The 17,716-nt window shown below is 55.2% G+C and overlaps 4 protein-coding genes across 4 annotated transcripts; 2 read left to right on the forward strand and 2 right to left on the reverse strand.

The window, feature by feature from the left end:
• The first annotated feature begins 129 nt into the window (after window positions 1-129).
• Window positions 130-1,462, forward strand: F5144DRAFT_574247 (uncharacterized protein). The gene has a single exon (XM_066789007.1). The coding sequence runs from the start codon at window positions 217-219 to the stop codon at window positions 1,240-1,242; it is 1,026 nt and encodes a 341-aa protein (XP_066643635.1). The 5' UTR covers window positions 130-216; the 3' UTR covers window positions 1,243-1,462.
• A 411-nt stretch (window positions 1,463-1,873) lies between these two features.
• F5144DRAFT_574249 (Alpha/Beta hydrolase protein) lies at window positions 1,874-4,484 on the forward strand. Its single transcript, XM_066789008.1, has 4 exons — window positions 1,874-2,534; window positions 2,607-2,822; window positions 2,901-3,823; window positions 3,893-4,484. The coding sequence occupies exons 1-4, from the start codon at window positions 2,352-2,354 to the stop codon at window positions 4,341-4,343; spliced, it is 1,773 nt and encodes a 590-aa protein (XP_066643636.1). The 5' UTR covers window positions 1,874-2,351; the 3' UTR covers window positions 4,344-4,484.
• Window positions 4,485-14,235: 9,751 nt separating this feature from the next.
• Window positions 14,236-14,428, reverse strand: F5144DRAFT_512920 (uncharacterized protein; the record flags this gene model as incomplete). Its single annotated transcript, XM_066786568.1, is given in 2 exon segments — window positions 14,236-14,343; window positions 14,357-14,428. Coding segments are annotated over 2 exon segments (180 nt in total), but the record flags the coding sequence as incomplete, so codon positions are not given.
• A 341-nt stretch (window positions 14,429-14,769) lies between these two features.
• Window positions 14,770-17,129, reverse strand: F5144DRAFT_512921 (uncharacterized protein). The gene is made up of 4 exons (XM_066786569.1): window positions 15,895-17,129; window positions 15,345-15,812; window positions 15,169-15,288; window positions 14,770-15,097 (listed from the first exon to the last, which is right to left on the reverse strand). The coding sequence occupies exons 1-4, from the start codon at window positions 17,122-17,124 to the stop codon at window positions 15,023-15,025; spliced, it is 1,893 nt and encodes a 630-aa protein (XP_066643638.1). The 5' UTR covers window positions 17,125-17,129; the 3' UTR covers window positions 14,770-15,022.
• Window positions 17,130-17,716: the final 587 nt, after the last annotated feature.

Genomic DNA, 17,716 nt, shown 5'->3' on the forward strand with positions numbered 1-17,716 from the left:
GAGGCGTTCGGGGACAGCTATCACTGGATGAGAAGGTAGGTGCGCTATAATTGGGCGGCGGTGTTGATCAAATTTGTGTAAAGGTGCGGGGGTTGATGCCCGATGGCGGTGCCTTGTGCAACGTGAATTCGATGCCGCGGTGGCCGCTTCTGCGAACACAATAATACAACTTCAGGTTATCAGCGAATCCAGAACTGGAGTCATTTGTGTGCCACGATGACCAACAACCTCAACCGACAGCCGTCAGACTCGGACGGCCTTGAGCAAACAAAAGATAAGAACAACACCTTTGATACCTACCTTATCGGCATCGGGCTTGATCAATGGGTGCCGGAAATCCATTCTGCGATCGCCCAAGGGGCTCAAGACGTGCTCTCCATCATGACACAACCACGGTCGGTCGACGAGATACGCGAAGTTTCCCGCAAGATGCGACACTCCCCCGCCAGCATCATCCAGGTGACGGGCATCATGTGGTACCTCACCTATCTTAGCATCGAACGCGGCCAGACCTTTGTGACGGGCGCGTACCTCTGCCGAGATCCAGAAGGCCGGTTGGCGGCCTACTTCAACGGCGTTGGAACACAACGCCTCAGCAGCCATTTGAAGAGGCACACCTCGCCAGGATGCACCGCCGGTATCGATCTTCGTCTCCCCGCGGGCAAGTCGAGCAATGCAGAACGACCACCTCCCCTACCCCATGGTCACTGCCACGTTCTCTCCATCGCAATCGTGAACGACAAACGGCGAGGAAAGTGTCTGTATCTAAAGCCCGAGCGCTACGGTGTCCATGGAATTCGCAACCTGGCGCACCACGCGATCATGTATAGCAAGTCGCTGAAGCGCAAACACACCTTCGGCGGCAACGAAGTCCCCGGGATGCGTAAGGAGCGTATCCCGGATGATTTTGTGGCGGCCTTCGCCGAGGCCGTTACTTCGCTTGACGACGGGCCAAACGCCATTGCTGAGGTTGGCCGTCGCGGTAAGGGTGAGGGGATCGGCGGGATGCATGAGTTTCTGATGAGGAGGCTGGGAGGGGATGTAAGTGCGGCGCTGCCTGCGGAGTCTGAGAAGCGCATGCGGCATCTTCTGGAGCGGCTTGAGTCTGAGTACGATTTTGTTGATCTACGGTTTGGGAATGAGGTTGTCATCGACCTTCCGGCTGAGGTCGAGAGATCACTCCCGGAAGCATCGGGGGTTGTTGGTCCGTCACCGTTGCTGCGGTGGTCTTCTCCGACATAGTGCTGCTTGATAGGAGGGGTAGTAAATAGCTGGTAGCTTGAGGTTTCTTGTGAAACAATAACTCATGGTGTAAAGCCTCGCGAGCGAAGGTAAGCCGAAAGAAATAGAACGGAAACCAAGTATCCATATTCCATTTCTAGTCACTGTGTAGACCGCTACAGGGGTCAGCTCAACGGTTTCCACGGCGGTGGAACTCAAATAAAAAGACGGTTCGTGTCAGCTCCTCGCTGGCCCCCTACTTAGTGTTTCCAACCTACAATGTGGTCAAGTTTCCAACTTATTACATGGTTGTGAATGCATACCTCGGGCAAATCCAGCCGTTTATGCCGTCAACTGGCCCTACCTATGGATGTGACGCAGCTGTACGTGCTCTCGACTTCCTACGAATCCATTCATGACCCCAAAGCAGTACTTTGTAAGTTTCCTAGATCCACTACAATGTTACCCCCACATGCACACTTCTCCATGGAATCTCGATTTGGCAATACCCCCGTGGATTCGGACAACGTTTTCCATGGTCCCTTCGCTGATAATAATGGCCGAAGGATTTAAGCACCGCTAGTACAGTTTACCAATGCGCTCACCTAGTACACCAAAATCTTTGGCTACGTTTAATCATAACAGGCTTGTGCATGTATAGTACGGCACTCTGGTACCGTCTTGGTTGGGGGACATGCAAATCCTTCGGCAAACGGCGCGGTATAACCGTGAAACTTACAAGGTTACCGAAGGACCGGCCGAATGCTACCTAAAACAACTTACTTACCATGGAAATTGTGAAGGAGGATTCCGCCCACCTTTATCCGTACCAATCGTCAGTAGGTGGCGTCTTGCCTTGCACGAGAGAGGATCGCCAAGATGGAATCGAGCTTCGGCACATGCCGTACGCGGTGGGATTATCCTGGCCAACTGCGGTTACTTCGTGCTGCAAGGTTCCTCGTGAACTGTTACGCGAACCAACCGACATGACGCCGACCGAGCCCGGAAACCGGGGTCATGGCGAAGTATAAGTTGGAGATTTACCACATGCTAATTCTAACTCCGAGGTCAGCTTCTTACAAAGGCCAAGGGTCAGAGCAGTTTTAATCTACTGCTTGATTATCGGCAACATGCCCAGTTGGTCTACCTCGCTGCTAGGCGCCGGCCTTTGCTGGTTGGTGTCTATGGCAAACGCCTTGCCGCCTCACCATCACAGTTCTGCACCGGTAGTTGCGGTCAAGAATGGTTCATACGCCGGCATACACTCGGCCGAGTACAACCAAGACTTCTTCCTCGGCATCCCGTATGCCCGGGTATGTACACCAGTCTCTTCCTCCCATGTTACGGCCGAGGATAAACTAACGCAATGGTACCCCTGACAACAGGTAGCGCCGCGGTTCACCGTCTCGCAGCATCTAAACTCGTCGTGGAAGGGTGTCCGGAATGCCACTGTCTATCCCCGGCACTGCGTCGGCTACGGCGGCGACCAAATTGGCTATGAGATCTCGGAGGATTGCTTGTACCTAAACGTTGTCCGACCGGCCGGTGTCTCAGACACTGCTGATCTTCCGGTGGCTGTTTGGATCCACGGTGGCGGTTTGGTGAGTTCCCTCGATCACTCTACAAATCTGGGTTTGTGCTCCTTTTCTAACGACTTTGGTTAACCTACTGTCTCGCAGGTTATGGGCGGCTCAGCAGACAGGCGCTACAACCTCTCCTTCATCGTGGAAAACAGCGTGGAGCAAGGCACCCCCATCATCGGCGTCAGCCTCAACTACCGCCTGTCCGCCTTCGGCTTCCCCATGGGCAGCGAGGTCCTCGCAGCGGGCGTGACAAACCTAGGCTTCAGGGACCAGCGACTGGCGCTGCAGTGGGTGCAGGAGAACATCGCCGCCTTTGGCGGCGCCCCCGACAAAGTCACCATCTGGGGCGAGAGCTCCGGCGCTGAGAGCGTCAGCGCGCAAACACTAGCCTACGGCGGGCGCGACGACGGCCTGTTCCGCGGCGTCATCGGCCAGTCCGGCTACGGGGGCTTTATCGTGCGCCACCCGGGCGGTCTGAACGCCAGCGACAGCATGCAGAACACCTACGACACGCTCGTGCGCAGCACCAGCTGCGCCCCCACGGTCGGCACGCCGGCCTCCCTCGACTGCCTGCGCGCGCTGCCGCTGGAGGGCCTGCACGCGGTGCTGAACAGCACGAATTCCAACCCGGTGTGGTCGCCGGTTCTGGATGGTGACTTTGTTGCCGACTACCCCTCCAAGCAGTTGAGTGAGGGCCTTTTTCCCAAGGTGCCGGTGCTGATCGGGTGCAACTCGGAGGAGGGGGCGTCGTTCGGCACGGGGTTGGGTCCCAATGGCGGCGGCATCAACATGGACGAGGAAATACGGCAGGCGGTCATGGTTCGTGTGGGGCCCGAGGTGGAAAAGACGGCCGGCAAGACGGTCAAGCAGGTGGTGGACGAGTTGATGTTCTTGTACCCCAATATCCAGGCCGTCGGTACCCCAGGCCTTGACAAGTGGCCCGTTATCCAGCCTGGTGACGAGGTAGCGCTCAGGATGGGCTTGCAGTACCGCCGTTCCGCCGCCCTATTTGGGGACTTGTAAGTTTTCTGTTTGGCCTACAAGAGAAAAGACGAGGGCAAGTGATTACTGACAAGAGGAATGTGTAGCATGATGCAGCACTCCCGACGGCGCGCGAGTCTTGCCTTTGAGAAGCAGGGGATTCCCGCCTGGAGCTATCGTTTCGACGTCACGCTTCCCAGTATACCCGGCTACATTGGAGCCACGCATTTCCAAGAAGTTGCTTTTGTGTTCGACAATACTCGCGGGGAAGGCTATGACAAGAACCCATTTGCCAACAACACCGAGTCGCTCGTCGCGCTAGCCAAGACCATGTCGACCGGGTGGATCAACTTTATCACGGGCCAGGACCCCAATGGCCCCGAAGGGTTGGGTCTTCCGGGCGACGTGTCCTGGCCGGCGTATAATGTCAGCGTTGGTGGCGGGGTTGGCCAGAATGTGGTGTGGTCGGACAACGGCAGCTATGTCGAAGTGGACGACTGGCGCGTTGAAGGGATCAACTATTTTATTGAGAATAGTTTGGCGGTGTTTGGCATGTAAGCATTAGTGAAGCACATACATAACCATCAGATATGAAGAAGGTTGAATAAAACGAAGGACAACACCGTACGGTACATACCACATATTACTCGCCCAGGAAAGAAAACTGAAACAAGGAGAGATGCCTACATGTAATAGCACATCCTACGTGTCGGCGATTGTCTTAGAACATATCAAATCACCTCTAATAACGGGTGTGGTTCCCCTACGATTCAATGTATCGTTGTAAAGGCCAGCCAAGCCATACTGTCTCGGTACCAAAAGAAAAGCTGATGTGGCCGCTATCTCATCGCGGCCATCCATCCTACTAACGAGTACCTTATCCTCAGTTCGCCCGAGTTCGTAGTAAAATCACAGCAAAAAAGTAGAAAAAAAAACATACAACACCGAGGATTCGCTGGTCGTCACCGACCCAACTACTAGTTCGGCTCTCACGAGTTTGACTAGGGGAGAGCGGACGGGATCCCGTACTTTCTCGTGGATATGGTCGTATGTACTGGTGCCAGTCTTAATTGTGTCTTTTAGAGTTGGAGGATTCAATGTGGTCCACAGGAGTGACCGTGCCGGCTGCGCGCGGCACGCCAAAGGAGCCTGGAGGAACTTTTTAGTTGCTACTATAGAGTGCTTTTTGGAAGTCTGTGATGTTATGGTTGGCAGTTGGCGGTACGCAGCTATCGCTGCCATTAAAGTTGCTTCTCCCCATCTAGAGTTGCGAGAGTCAACCATGTCATTTTTTTTTTCCATTTTTTTTTTCTTCATTTCATGATGGTTATTTACAAATGCAGGGAAAGTAAGGAAATGTGGTTTCTTCAGCCAGACTAGCGTCTAATCGTATAGTCGCGCCCTCTTTTTTCCCGCTGTAGACCTTTTGCTTCGGATCGGCTCCGGAGAAAGTTTGCTTCTTTCTTTTTCTTGTTGGAGTGGTGTCCTCCGGAGCGAGTTGATCTTCCAACAACTGCTCTAGGTCTGAACCGTCGTCGGTGTGATTGGTATCTTGTTGGTGGTTAGCCCAGTTAGCGAGCTTGAAGGGGGTCATACCTGGGCTTGAAATTGTAAGCACTGGCTCGGCGTCGGTTGTGGTCGAGTTCGGCGGTGCTTCAAGGGTGGCCGGTGGCTCGGTTGCCTCATGAACCAGATGCTTCCGGGGCTGTGCCGGGTTTTTTTCTTTATTTGCCAATGAGCTTTGGCCGCCAACGGGTGAAGAGAATGGGTTCCAGCTTGTGATTCCTCGTGGACCGGTTGAGCGTGGTGTTGTAGGCATTGTGCTAGGTCGTATGGGCGTCGTGTTGTGAGCGGTTAAACTGCTTTGTCGAATAGACTCCCAGTCGTCTGGAAGAATTTACTGGGATGCGAACGCTTGTGTCGACGAGTTGAGGGCCTTGGATGAGGTTTCGATCGAGAACTCCCAGGAGGCGACCGCTGCATGCAATCCAGGATCCTCTTGGAAATGGGTTGACAGCTGTTCGCATCCAGCTGGCTAACGATTTCCACGGTTGTTGTTCAACGGGAAAGATGAGGAGGACGTGGCAGACGTGGATACCTTTGTGAGGGGGGCGGTCGTTCTCCGGCTGCAAATACGACGCTAGCTTGACAAACACTGCAGTCTTAGTGAGTGGCTCTGGCCAGGCTGTGTCCATGAGATGGAATGTATCCAGATCGACGGGGCCGGTAAAGAACACACGTGCCGATGTGCCTGGCCAGGGAACCGTTTCATCGGGGTTACCGAGTCGCCGGGGGATACTTCTTGGATGCGTCAGCGTCCATTGCGAATCATAGTTATGGCATAGTAAAAGGGCATACGGTGTTAAACCACCATCACGCGGCATTGCGAGGGTAACCTTCACGGATTGGGGATCGTCTGTCTCCCATCCATTGACTGCTACGCCTTCGAAGGTAAGTTTGTTCGGGAAAAGTCGGGCGACTATGGTGAACCATTTTTTCTCCCAATCCTCTTCCAGCGTTGTTGCTTTCGGTTCTGTGTTAAACATGGAGAGTATCACTGGCAGCCCCGAGCTCTCTTCATCCTCGGTGCTAAGGAGCCGCGGATAGAGGTCGTGGATGAAGGTGGGTTGGATGAATGGGAGGAAGGTCCCGGCTTTGAAGTTTCCCGCGCTTGTGTAGCGGGAGCCGGTTGGCAGGATCTCGCATTGGGCCAAGTCGGAGTGGTAGGTGACGATGAGGTCTCCGCCAGTCGCGCCTTGGTCTCGCTTGTTTGGTAGTGGGGGTATTGGGTAAACGACAGAGGCGGAAGAAGAAGCCATCTTGACTGCAATGGAATTATGAACAGTATCAGGAGATGATAGTTTAGGTCAGAAAATCGGGATGGGAAGAACGCATTGAGTTCCTTGGATTGGGAAAATGGAGCACCGCGGTGTAAAAAAGGTGGCTTCTAGCACCGGTTTGACCTCATCGCCGATGTATGACGTCGCATTCTTGAGTCTCCAGTAAGCTATATCGTCATCTAGGGGCTTCAGTAATCAGATCCCGTAAAGATTAACCTCTATGGCGTAATCTCACAGAGCTGATAGGTTCCGTGTGTTTTGTGCGTCAAAGAAGCAATAGACTTGAGACGTCTCTTTGAGTAACCTTATTGGTTCGATATTGAGTGTGAGCATGGAACGCTCTGTCGTATGTTTCTTTTTCATGATGAGCGACATAGAATGACGTTGGGTCTGGAAGTGATTTGGAAGGTTGGATCTGGTTCTGGTCGAGGTACAGCTGGAGGAGGGTTGTCCGCCGTGGTCCCCTGTTGTAAGGCTCCAAGTCTACTCGGGCACGTTTTTAGATAGCGATTTTTCTATTGTCGAGAGAAGTGGCTCACGATTAGAGCCGTCGACACAGAGTTTCGCAGAGTGTTTGGTGCTATATAACGATATATTTCAACGGAATTCCTTGTTTGTTTCTGGGATGGCTCATTCGTATGACGGTCGTTCTCCCCTATCTTCTCCTTCACGGAGGGAACCACAGAAAACAGGTTGCGTGGGACATGAAAGGATTCCCTCAGACCTTCGTGTCGAGCCGTTCCAGCCGCCAGCAGTGGGTCAGTTCCAACACCCGGTGATGGTGACAGAACCACAAGACGAGGAGAGCTGGGCCATACGGCAAGCCTCGCGACTGCGGTTGGCCGAGCAAAGGCGGCATGAGCGGGAGGTGACGAGGCAGCGCAAGCGGGAGGCGACGAGGCAACGCAAGCGGGAGGCGACGAGGCAACGCGAGCTAGAGATCACCCGGCAGCGGCGAGAGACGATCAGATCGATGGACGAGGAGGAGCGCCACCGTCAGCAGACGGAGACGATGCGGCAGCAGGAAGAATACCGCCGCCGTCAACACGAGGAGAGGTGTCTGCGTCAAGAAGAACATCGGCGTCTCCGGGAAGAGGAGAAAAGACGACGGCTGGAAGAGGAACGAGCACGGCATCCGGTAGCCGAAGAAATGAGACAGTGGCTGGAGAGACGCCGGCGTGCTGTCGAGGAGGAGGCGCGACGCCAAAAAGAGCTCGAAGAGCATTCGGGCCAGGTTCGCCAAAGGGCTCGAAGGGCGAGGCAGGAAGCAGATTCGTTAACCCCAGAGTACGGGACAGTGTTCCTTTATACGTTAAGTCTGCTGGAGTTACTGACAACGTATGATCAGGAGACGACGTCGGCCACGGCAAGAGGGGTCATCCACGGACAGAAGGGCTGGGCAGGCAGAGGATACTGGCCTGGAATCTGCGGAGATGATTGCGCAGCAAAGGGAAGCACTAGACCGACTGGTCCAGGCAGCGGAGCAGTCCTTCCAAGAGAAACAGGCAGCCTCAGTTCGCCGTGACTGGTGCAACCCTATTCCATCAGAACGTAAAGTCGACACCGTGCAGTCGTTCTTGAAAGCGTTTCATGACGAGAGCACCATGGAAATAGCAACGTGCTCCGTCTGCTATATGAAGAAGAAGCCACGGGACCTTGACCATGTCAACTGGAAAGAGGCGATCCCTGTGGAGATCCAGCCAGTCATGACGAGTCTTCTGGCGTGTAAGAGGTGTTTTCCGGAGGAAGATGGCGAGAATGTCGTGCCGGTCTGCTTTACCTGTCGAGCCGCTTTCGACCGACGTCGGGTCCCGGAGTCATGTATGGGTAGCACGATGGGTACCGGCTGCGAGCATCGATACCCAACGGAATTGCGAGACCTCAGTCCTTTGGAGGAAAAGCTCATCTCACTCAATGCGGCTTACGGGTTCATTACCAAGTTCAACGTGCAACGTGGCCAGAAGACAGGCTCGACGTATCGGAAACACGTCGTGGGCCATATCTCGGTCTTCCCCAACGACGTGGAGTCTTTGGCGGTCAACATCTTACCGCATCCACTCGTATCAGCCTTGGACCAGGTGCATGTAATTTGGACCGGTCTAGAGCGGCCAAAGCCACTGGATGTGAGCAAGCTGCTGACCGTCCGACCGAGTGCTCTTCGCACGGCATTGCAGTGGTTGCGGCTGAATAATCCTCTTTACGCGGACATTGTGATTAACGAGAAAGAGATGGATAGTTGGTTCTTTGAGGGCGGCAGCCAGGTGCCGTCTTTGGCGTACCAACGGATGGTGAGAGAGCAAGAGACTGCAGAGGAGAGCATCCGGACAGCGCAGATCGTGCCGCCGACCGATCGAGGACAGGATCTCCCGGTCGAGCCACCGACCGTTGAGGATATTGCGACGGAATTAGCAGATAGATCTAAGCGCAGTCCTGTTCCGGCCGAGCCAACGCCCAGCGCACCCACCGCCAGTTCGGAGGAGGTGATGGCTGAAGAAATGGAGGAGCGGGTGTTTGAGCTACGCACTTCGGCCATGTTTTCGATTGACGACCAGGCCGCTTTCGCAGAGCAGGAAAAGCTAGAATTCATCAGTCTGGCGCTACAAGCAGAGCGCGAGTCTGACGACCGCCATGAGGCTAGGGCCGGCGACGCACCGTCCATGCAGGTTCATGGTTCCTCGGAACGGCCGTTCGTTCGGGTGTCGCGCGGTAGTGAGTTCGCTGACGCCTTCTCACCCGATTATTTTCCCAAGACGTTCCCTTGTTGCTTCCCATTTGGGCGTGGGGGACCACGGGTAGCGGACCGTAACGAAGAGGGAGGCTCAGCGAATCCGCTGTTGCGGGATATGACGTTGGAAACATGGGCCAAAGTTTTCCTGCAGCGCCACGGTGGGCATTTTGCCCAGCACCCCGTGTTTGGTTTTCTCATATTCAATGTTCTTGCAAGGTCCCGGAACCGGTGGATTGCCAACGGGCGCTTCCAGCGATCCGCATTTCGACGCATAGAGGGCATCCATCGGAGGCTGACGCCGGAGCGGTTGCGAAGCGCGCAAAAGGAGATGTCCGAGACGGGAAAGACGACAGATGAGGACGTTCTGGCGCTCATGAAGGAGCTCTCTCTGTACGGTGGGCGGCACCCACTATCCAACGAGAGCCGAATGGCGATGCGCAAGAAAATCCGGTCCATGATCGTGGCCTTTGGCCTCACAGCGATCTGGTTTACGCTGAATCCAAACGACATCAGCAACCCCGTAAAGCTGAAGCTCGCGGCGCACAGGGGGCGAGATGGCGAGGCCGCTAGAGCCTTTCTCAGCGCACTGTCCACGACGCTGCAGGAGAGGACGCTGTCAGTTCACGATCCTCTCAGCTCGACGTTGTTCTTTTTCCGTAAGATCTCCTTCTTCTTTGAGCACTACGTCCGTGTCGGACGGCCATCCATCTATGGGAACGTGAGTCACTATTACGCCACGATAGAGACGAACGACCGCGGGGCCCTTCACCTGCATGGCCTGCTGTGGCTGGACGGGAACCTGGATCTGGCGAATCTCGTCCGCGATATGGCCAATCCCGACGAGGGGGAATACCGGTCCAAAGTGAAGGGCTTCGTGGATGACGTATTCACCGCGACCCTGGACGAGACCCTGGCAAAAGAGGCAACCGAGAGTGGTAGGAAGACCACTATAGTACAGCCCCAGTTGATGCACGATGCGGAGTGGTTCTCAAGGGAGTTTGAGCGTGAAGCCAACTTCGTGGCGTCTCGCTGTCAGGTCCATCACCACACTGCTACATGTGTGAAATACTCGTTCAAGGAAGTTCTCAGGTCGGGCGCGGAGAAGCGCAAAGCGCAATTGTGTCGGTTCCGGGCTCCGTGGAAACTAGTGCCAGAGACCAGCTTTACGGAGGACGGCCTGCTCGAGGTTAAGAGGGACCATCAGATGGTCAATCAGTACAACCAGAGTATGGCCGTGGGTCTTCGGCACAACATTGACATATCACCAATCCTTACGCGGAAGAAGGGGCTGGCGCTCGTCTACTACATCTGTAACTACGCCACGAAGCTCAACGCTCCGATGTGGAAGCGGCTAGCCTATGCGGAGGAGTTGCTGGATACGGCGCGGCAGCAGCAAGGAGAGCCAGACGACCCCGGTGCGTGGTCGGCGATGAAAGAGGCCACTAGATCGTTCTTCTTACGAGTCGCAAATCGAATCCACACGAGCAGAGAGCTCTCACAGCCCGAGGTCCTTGGTTATCTGCTCGGCTTTGAGACAGACTTCACCAACGTGTCTGACTGGACCTGGATACATCTCAATTCCTTGTACTGGGCCTGCGCTAGACAATGGGCCGGTCTGCGAGAAGCGTTGTCGATGCTTGGCCAAGAGCCGCACCCAGACAATGTTTACTTCCAAGCAAACGGCTTCAAGCTTCCTTACCTGGAAGCGTACAAGCACCGCGGCCCAATCCTCGCACATCTTTGTTTCTACGACTACGTGTCCTTTGTGGTTCTGAAAAAGGAACGCCACCATCGCAGAGGCCCAAGCTCAATGTCAATTCGTTTCCCGCCGGCGGCGACAATCTGTGAAGGCTGGGTCCAATGTCTCCGAATGCCCCATAAGACGGCAGTACCCATCCTTGACGGTCGTCTAACGGATGAGTTCGACGAACAGGATGAGAATTTGGTGAAGAGGTAGGTATCACGGCGCTGGTATGTGGAGCAAGAGAGTTTACACCCTCTACGTATAGAAACGCAGTGTTGCATCTTGCCCTTTTTGTTCCATGGGAAAAATTTCAGGGCGAGCTAGCGGACGATATACCAGGACTTTGGCGGTCGCTTGAGGGGCAGCTGGGCGCTCGAATACGTTCGCATGTTCGAAATATCGCTTTGCTTCGCGTCTCGGCGGACGATGCCCGTGCTGATCGAAAGCTCCAAGGCCTGGAACAGGAATCCGAGGACGTCATGGACGAGTTTGACTTTGGCGACCGGGTGGGGGACGATGACGGCGTCGGGGCGAACGTCGAGAGCATCAATCCTCGGGAGCATTACGAAGCCTTCCTGGATGTCTTGTCCGCGGTCCGAGGTAGCGAGATCAGGGATGTGGCGGCGACTTCGGCCCTGAGGCGCTTGGACGAAGAAGCGAGAGCAGTTGACCCAAGCCAGGACGACAGCACTGCCGCCGAGCGCGGTCGCCATTTCTATACCATGCTGCAGGACTTCCAAGATTCGCCTTTCCGTGGCATTGGACTTCCCAGCCGCGAGGAGATTGACGCGATATTGAAGGTCCAAAAGAAAAAGGACAGTAGCGTAACAGCAACTATCCGGGGCAGGCAAACGAATCCGTCTTCTGCGCATGACGATGGGTCTCATCGGAGCTCACAGCGGCACACTCACAGAGGCGAGCGACTAGCGGACGAAGTCGGTCCGGGCGGACAGATGCAGCTCGAGCTCGGTCGTTACGCAACGTATGTCGATGTCGCCTTGGGTCTTACGAGGCACTGGACCCTGAACAAGCTCCAGTCGCTGGCGGTATTACTACCAGCAGCGTTCCTTGACGACCGCGGCACGCGGCTGCAGGAAGAGGGGGGCCGGCAGCACTTCCAGTACGTTGGCGGCGAGGGCGGCATGGGGAAGTCTCGCGTCATCCACGCAATCCACGACATGTTCCGGCTGAAGGACGGTCTCCATACACTGCTCCTGACGGGCGCCAGCGGCAACGCGGCCGCGCTGATCGGCGGGGTGACGCTGCACTCGGCGACCAACATTGGATTCGAGGGCAAGAACGAGGTTGCAAGGAACATATCGGAAGAAGAAAAGCTGCGTTGGAAAAATATGGTCATGTTGATCGTCGATGAGATCAGCCAGGTGGGCGGGCTCACGCTCGCGGCGGTAGACAGCCGTCTGCGGCAGTACAGGGACGACCAGCATCGCCCGTTTGGTGGGATCCCAATGGTCCTGTTCTTCGGCGACTTCTTCCAGTTCGACCCCGTTCTGCAGACCAGCCTCCTCTTGCCAATACCTAGGGACCGCGGCGGACAGAGACCAGAGAGCGCTGCAAGGCACCTAGCTGCACATAAGCTGTTCCTCCAGTTCACCACCGTTGTCATCCTCCGCGAACAGGTCCGCGCAGCCGGCTGTCCAAAGCTGCGGGGCTTCCTTCGGCGCCTGCGCAATGGCGAGCAGACCGAGCTAGACTTCCAGCGGCTATGCCACCGCGTCTATACACCGTCGTGCAAGTCCTCCTTCGTAGATGGTTTGAGAGCCATTACGCCTCTGAACCAAGACCGGTGGGACCTGAACATGGCCGCCGTTGTCCAGTGGGCTCGTGCCCACGGCAAACACATCTCAGTCTTTGTGGCCAAGCACGATACTGAGTCGGGGAAGCGATTGAGTGCGGGGGACCTATGCCACGTGCTCCGCTACGGAGACGACTCGCAGCTGCCGACCCCCGGCCTGTTCTTCTACGCCCAAGGAATGCCGGTCGTGGTGACTCGGAACCAGTTTGTCGGGCTAAAGGTGGTCAACGGGGCACCTTTCAAAGCCGTCGAGATCTTCCCCGACCTCACCGCCGGCACCATCGCGCTCGCCGGCGACGTGACTCTCCATCTTGGACCGCCGGTGGCCGTCCTCCTTCAGTCGGACGATAGCGCGGACCTCGCCATCCCCGGGCTCCACAACGGCACCGTCTTGATCAAGAGCAAAACGGTCGCCATCCCGAGCCAAATGCGGGGCAAGGAAGGCAGATGGAGGGGCAAGCCGGGTTTCAGGTGGGTTACCCACAGAACCGGGCCTCTCTGCACGCCGGCCTTCGCCATGACGGATCAGAAGAGCCAGGGCAAGCAGTTCTCGGATGTGCTCGTCAACCTCAAAGGCGTCCACTCCAGCGGTACGGCGACTCGACCCAGCTTCATGAGCCTGTACGTGCAGCTGTCGAGGGCGCAGAGTTGGGACGGGCTGCATCTGTTTCGGAAACCGGCGCGCGGCGACTTTATCGAGCCCAAGAATGTGCTTGATAAAGACATGAGAGACGCCATCGTCAAGCTGGAACGACGGGGCGAGGAGACCAGACGGCGGTTCGAGCAAGACCACAGGCACGAGTCGTGGTTTCAAGAATGGGATGCAATGGCTGAATCTGGCCAGGGTACTGAAACCGATGACGTAGAGGATGCATTGCTCTGGGGAGACCCTGGGGTTTCCGAGCCCGGATCGTAGCACAGCTCTCCACCGCTGCTCTGTTCCAGGGCTCTTTTCCAGCAGAATAAGCTGCTTCAATTAATATTTTCCTGCTCACCTTGTTGCCGTGTTGCCCTGCAATCTGCGTGGTCGTCGGTGAAGCTACCCGGTGAAGCTACCCGGGGGTACGCCATCTTATTGGCCCTTCTGAACCGGAGCTGGCCCCACAGCTGAATTTGGGGCCGGCACGGGCTGCAAGCCATGACTAACAGACCGTCCGTGCACCACCACTGCCAAGCCCAACTTCGAGACGCTCATCGTCAGAGGTAAGTTCCTCCAGCCAAAACAAGATGGCTCTCCTTCCATAATCTTTAGGATAATGACAGTAGAAACTTTACAGTATACAGGGGAAAACGACACGGCTTTTGATGTGGGGATTTGGTCCGTGCTCGAGCAGGCCATGGTTTTTCTCGGAAAAGGAACCTTTCGGAAGTACTCGTTCCTCGTACGTTCCTCCAGGCACTCGTTCCTCGTACGTTCCTCCAGGCAAAGGAACCTTTCGGAAGTACTCGTTCCTCGTACGTTCCTCCAGGCAAAGGAACCTTTCGGAAGTACTCGTTCCTCGTACGTTCCTCCAGGCATAACGAAATCAATAAAGTGGGGTTCTGGGTTGGTGGAACCTGATGTTAGAGAGCTCTAAATTCCGATAACCTCCCTTGTCTGCTATACAAAAATTGGGCAGTGATGGCAAGGTAACATCGAATAAGGGGTGCTGGGTGGCAAAAATTCTGCATCTCATTGGGGTTCCTATGTATGTTGTTTAGATGTGCTTCCCCTGCTTTGAGTTTCGTTTATCTTTTTAGCTTCTAAAACCCCACGCTTGTGCTCTTCACATTACGGTTGTTGTTGAGTTGAACTGTGGCAGATCTCGAGCCTCGAGGGTAACAAAGGCCAACTTTCCATTTGAGAGGTCCCCAGTCTACAGCCTTGAACATATGAAGGTATCATAAAGGGTTCCCAAGACGGATGTTGCATTATACCTCAGCCAAGACCAATCTTTGATGGTACATAGGTAACCCAGCTGCAGGGCATATGCAGGCGGGGCTTAAGGAGAGGCAGCCTCAACGGCCCGGGGTCAAAGAACACTCGGACGAACGCAAGGCCCTCACCATCAAGACACATAATCCATACTTGCATTGATGGAACAATCGGTTTGGTGGCGGTAATGGAGCCTTCTACGGTTCATCGACCTTCTCAACCTCCTCCGTTATCACACCCATAGCTGTTATATCGCTATTTTCATCGGGATTCTACACCACATTAGCGTCAACGACATGAATGTGACATGGCGTGATGCCCATTATGCATCTTTGGTACACACCTCAGCTCCATACAGGCCAGTGATGGCGGTGCCCTGGGCGGCTGTGACTTTCGCGTCGACACTGGGCTTTTTGTGTTTGATATTAAGGATACGGCACGAGCGGCCGCGGTTTGTGTAAAGCTATAAGGGGGTGAGCGACCGTGATGAATGTTCGTGGGGCGGAGAGGGCAACTCACTTCGCACCGACCCATGTATTCTGTTTGGTCCGTCCCAGAAATAGTGGCCTCAGGGTTAGGATAATAATAGCGCATTGAGACCGTCTCGATGCGCTCGCCGCCCGGCCCATCGATGGAGAAATCAGTGGTCTTCTCGTATTCCTCCTCGATCTGCAAGCGGCCAAAGGATCGATGCTCCCAAGGTACTTCTATGTCAAAGTAAAAGTGAATGCGAAGTATGCCAGCGCAGGACACCGCTGAAAGTCCGGTGAGGTGTTGTAGGTACCTTCCGCCCGGCCCTCCAAAATGGGCCCAGAACAAGGGTTTGTACCCAACTGTGTAATAGTTTTGCGGGAGGAAAAATTGCTCGTTTAAGCAGAGGTGTTGTGGAGGAATGGTCGGATACCATACGGCCGAGTCTCTCAGTCCGCCGCGATGCGGTGGGGCCGGCGACGGTGTGCGAACAGCGAGCTTCACTATCTTGTAGCCCTAGATTATGTTGTTAGTCTAAACGGACTCTGTTTAACATATACGCAACACACACAGAAACCAGGTCTACGAAGGCACTTACGTCGAACCCGAGGTCCAGCCCTCTCACGCGATCGGTAGGGATCAGTCGTTCAGTCCGAGGTACATCACATGGCGATCCAATCCAGTGCGACCCAGAACCCGCTCGTTCAGTGATGCATTGTAAACCCTGGAGGCCGCGCGATCCCATTGCCAGACGAAAACCCCATAGTTGAGTGAGCTCGATTGAGTGCTCGGAGTGGGAGCTGTATCCCAAACGAATGGTGTCTCCGGCAACGGTGACGAAAGCCATTCCTACAACGTATTGTCCATCACTAAAATCAATGGTATAGGCGAATAGCCGTACCAGGGCGACTGAGATCGTAATACTCTGGGTTCGGAACAGGCGACATCCATTGTGGAACCGGTGGTCATCCGGCTGTTTTGGACTCCAGAGAAGACCATTCACCCCGACATGGTTTCCCGTGGTAGGCAGGGCGGAGTCGGCCGACCGAACCTCGGGCAAGCACGGGGGCAGTTCGTTCCAAACAAGGCCCAGGATATCCACAACTTGTTGGACAAGACCCCAAACCCGCCGCCTATTTCGGAGGCTAGGGCTGAGGTAGATATCATTCGTGCGACGGTAGAGCCACCTCCAGTCTCTTGGCGACGAGACATGACGAGTTTCGAAGAGCCAGGATCGATCGGCGGCGGGTAGCGGTCCCTTGAATCGTGAAGACCAGAATTGCTGACTGTAGAAAACGGGCCAGAATGCCCGCGACGCCAGGCGGGCACGAAACATATCTGCCGTGGGAAGGAGCATGGCGATGGCTACACACAGCTCCCCAGGCAATAATACGAAACAATCCGGCGCCAAAGTCAGGGGTGGCTGGGCAAGTTGCATCGCCGCCCGCGGTTGTTGTGGGTCCTCGACCAGGAGGCGATCGGCTTCTGGGACTTGGTAGGGGTTCTTGCTGAAGACCGGGTCTGGTTTTGTGTATTCTGGGAGGTCGTATCGATCTTCCCATGGGAAGTGGGTGGTTTTGTCGACGTCGACAACGCCGTCAAAGTCGTGGCCCCAGGTAGGGACGCGGCATTTGCGCGGGACGGGAAGCGAGCTGCAGACGTCGAAAAGGCGTTGGAGCGAGACCGAGGCCGGTTGCAACGCGGCTTCCAGCAGGCTCCAGCAGGCATCGTGGAAGATGATACCGTGCCTGCCTCTGAAGTCTCGGTACGGCAAGACGGCAAAAGAGTTGTCGTCAGATGGCTCGAAGCCAGCATCGCTCCAGCGCATGTCCTTGTCGAAGGGTGCGTAGAAGACGCCTGTGATTGGGTCATCGTAAATGCCGACCCCGGTGAGCAGCAGACCGTTGGGGGTTTGGAGGACTGTCGTAGTATTAGCAGGAAAGCAGCGGGTAATGGCGGAGGTTAGGTACGAGAGCCTGAATAGGTGGTACTGACGGGCGCGAAACTGGTTTGCCCATGGCAATGATGGCATCTCAGAAGAGCAAGGGGAATCGGCGTCAGTCTGGTCAGAGTCCATGTCCCAATCAGCCAGGACGACCCAGCCGCAGAGGGCACAGCAAACAAGAGAGCTCATCTCGTCCGGTCGTCTTCAATGGCTGAAAAATGGTGAGCGTTGATGGACGGCACAGAAAACGATGGCAACGATGTCTCATGCAAGTGTTTGACCGTCGGTTGATAAATTGCTAGGTCATGTACAAAGAAATTGATTCCAAGTCTTTGGAAGACAAGGATGACACTTTCTGGTTTCACCTATCTTCTCCACCGCTACTTTTATCACAATCAATTTATGATCACCCAAAATGCCCGACCCACAACCACCACCAAAAAGAAGGCGGACTTCATCATCCAGGTTGTCTCGG

The sequence above is a fragment of the Chaetomium tenue genome (genome assembly GCF_020726465.1).
Source record: "Chaetomium tenue strain MPI-SDFR-AT-0079 chromosome Unknown F5144scaffold_4, whole genome shotgun sequence".
In the NCBI taxonomy this organism is placed as follows: Eukaryota; Fungi; Ascomycota; class Sordariomycetes; order Sordariales; family Chaetomiaceae; genus Chaetomium; species Chaetomium tenue.

What these genes read in the sequence shown, in the direction of transcription:
- F5144DRAFT_574247 (XM_066789007.1), top strand. Translation starts at nt 217, where the DNA reads ATGACCAACAACCTCAACCGACAGCCGTCAGACTCGGACGGCCTTGAG.
- F5144DRAFT_574249 (XM_066789008.1), top strand. Translation starts at nt 2,352, where the DNA reads ATGCCCAGTTGGTCTACCTCGCTGCTAGGCGCCGGCCTTTGCTGGTTG. An exon ending in GGATCCACGGTGGCGGTTTG is followed by an intron (nt 2,823 to 2,900) that starts GTGAGTTCCCTC and finishes ACTGTCTCGCAG; the next exon opens with GTTATGGGCGGCTCAGCAGA. An exon ending in GCCGCCCTATTTGGGGACTT is followed by an intron (nt 3,824 to 3,892) that starts GTAAGTTTTCTG and finishes AGGAATGTGTAG; the next exon opens with CATGATGCAGCACTCCCGAC.
- F5144DRAFT_512921 (XM_066786569.1), bottom strand. Translation starts at nt 17,124, where the DNA reads ATGCGCTGGAGCGATGCTGGCTTCGAGCCATCTGACGACAACTCTTTT. An exon ending in GGCTGGACCTCGGGTTCGAC is followed by an intron (nt 15,813 to 15,894) that starts GTAAGTGCCTTC and finishes AACATAATCTAG; the next exon opens with GGCTACAAGATAGTGAAGCT. An exon ending in AATACATGGGTCGGTGCGAA is followed by an intron (nt 15,289 to 15,344) that starts GTGAGTTGCCCT and finishes ACCCCCTTATAG; the next exon opens with CTTTACACAAACCGCGGCCG.